The 333-nt window shown below is 26.4% G+C and overlaps 1 protein-coding gene across 5 annotated transcripts in view; it reads left to right on the forward strand.

The window, feature by feature from the left end:
• Nucleotides 1-310, forward strand: part of LOC119591283 (dehydrogenase/reductase SDR family member 11-like) — a 5,295-nt gene extending 4,985 nt beyond the window's left edge. For all 5 annotated transcript variants that reach the window (XM_037940006.1, XM_037940009.1, XM_037940004.1 and 2 more), the window contains exon 7: nucleotides 92-310. In XM_037940006.1, the coding sequence (XP_037795934.1) occupies nucleotides 92-133 (42 nt within the window). In that variant the 3' untranslated portion in view covers nucleotides 134-310. The remainder of the gene's footprint in view (nucleotides 1-91) is intronic.
• The last annotated feature ends 23 nt before the right edge of the window (nucleotides 311-333 follow it).

Below are 333 nucleotides of genomic sequence, written 5' to 3' on the forward strand. Positions count from 1 at the left end.
TTATTGTATTTAGTACTTTTAACACCATACTTTGGGTTGACATGGATTACTAAGTAAATTATTGTTAAAATCTTGTTTTTCCTCTTCACAGATTCATGATATTTTGATGCGACCAACATTTCAACCAGCATAAAACAATATCACCATTATCAGCAAGTGTAAGATTCTATATTATAGTGTAACATTATTAACTGTTAAAGAGTTTCCAACATTAGTAAGTTGTTATTCCTTCATGTGAAGCAGGTTCCCATTTTCAGTTTCATAATGTAACTTTTTCATAATTGATTAATAAAATATTTAAAAATGAAAAGTTCATTAGTATATCCTTTAATT

Source organism: Penaeus monodon, chromosome 28 (genome assembly GCF_015228065.2).
Source record: "Penaeus monodon isolate SGIC_2016 chromosome 28, NSTDA_Pmon_1, whole genome shotgun sequence".
In the NCBI taxonomy this organism is placed as follows: domain Eukaryota; kingdom Metazoa; phylum Arthropoda; class Malacostraca; order Decapoda; family Penaeidae; genus Penaeus; species Penaeus monodon.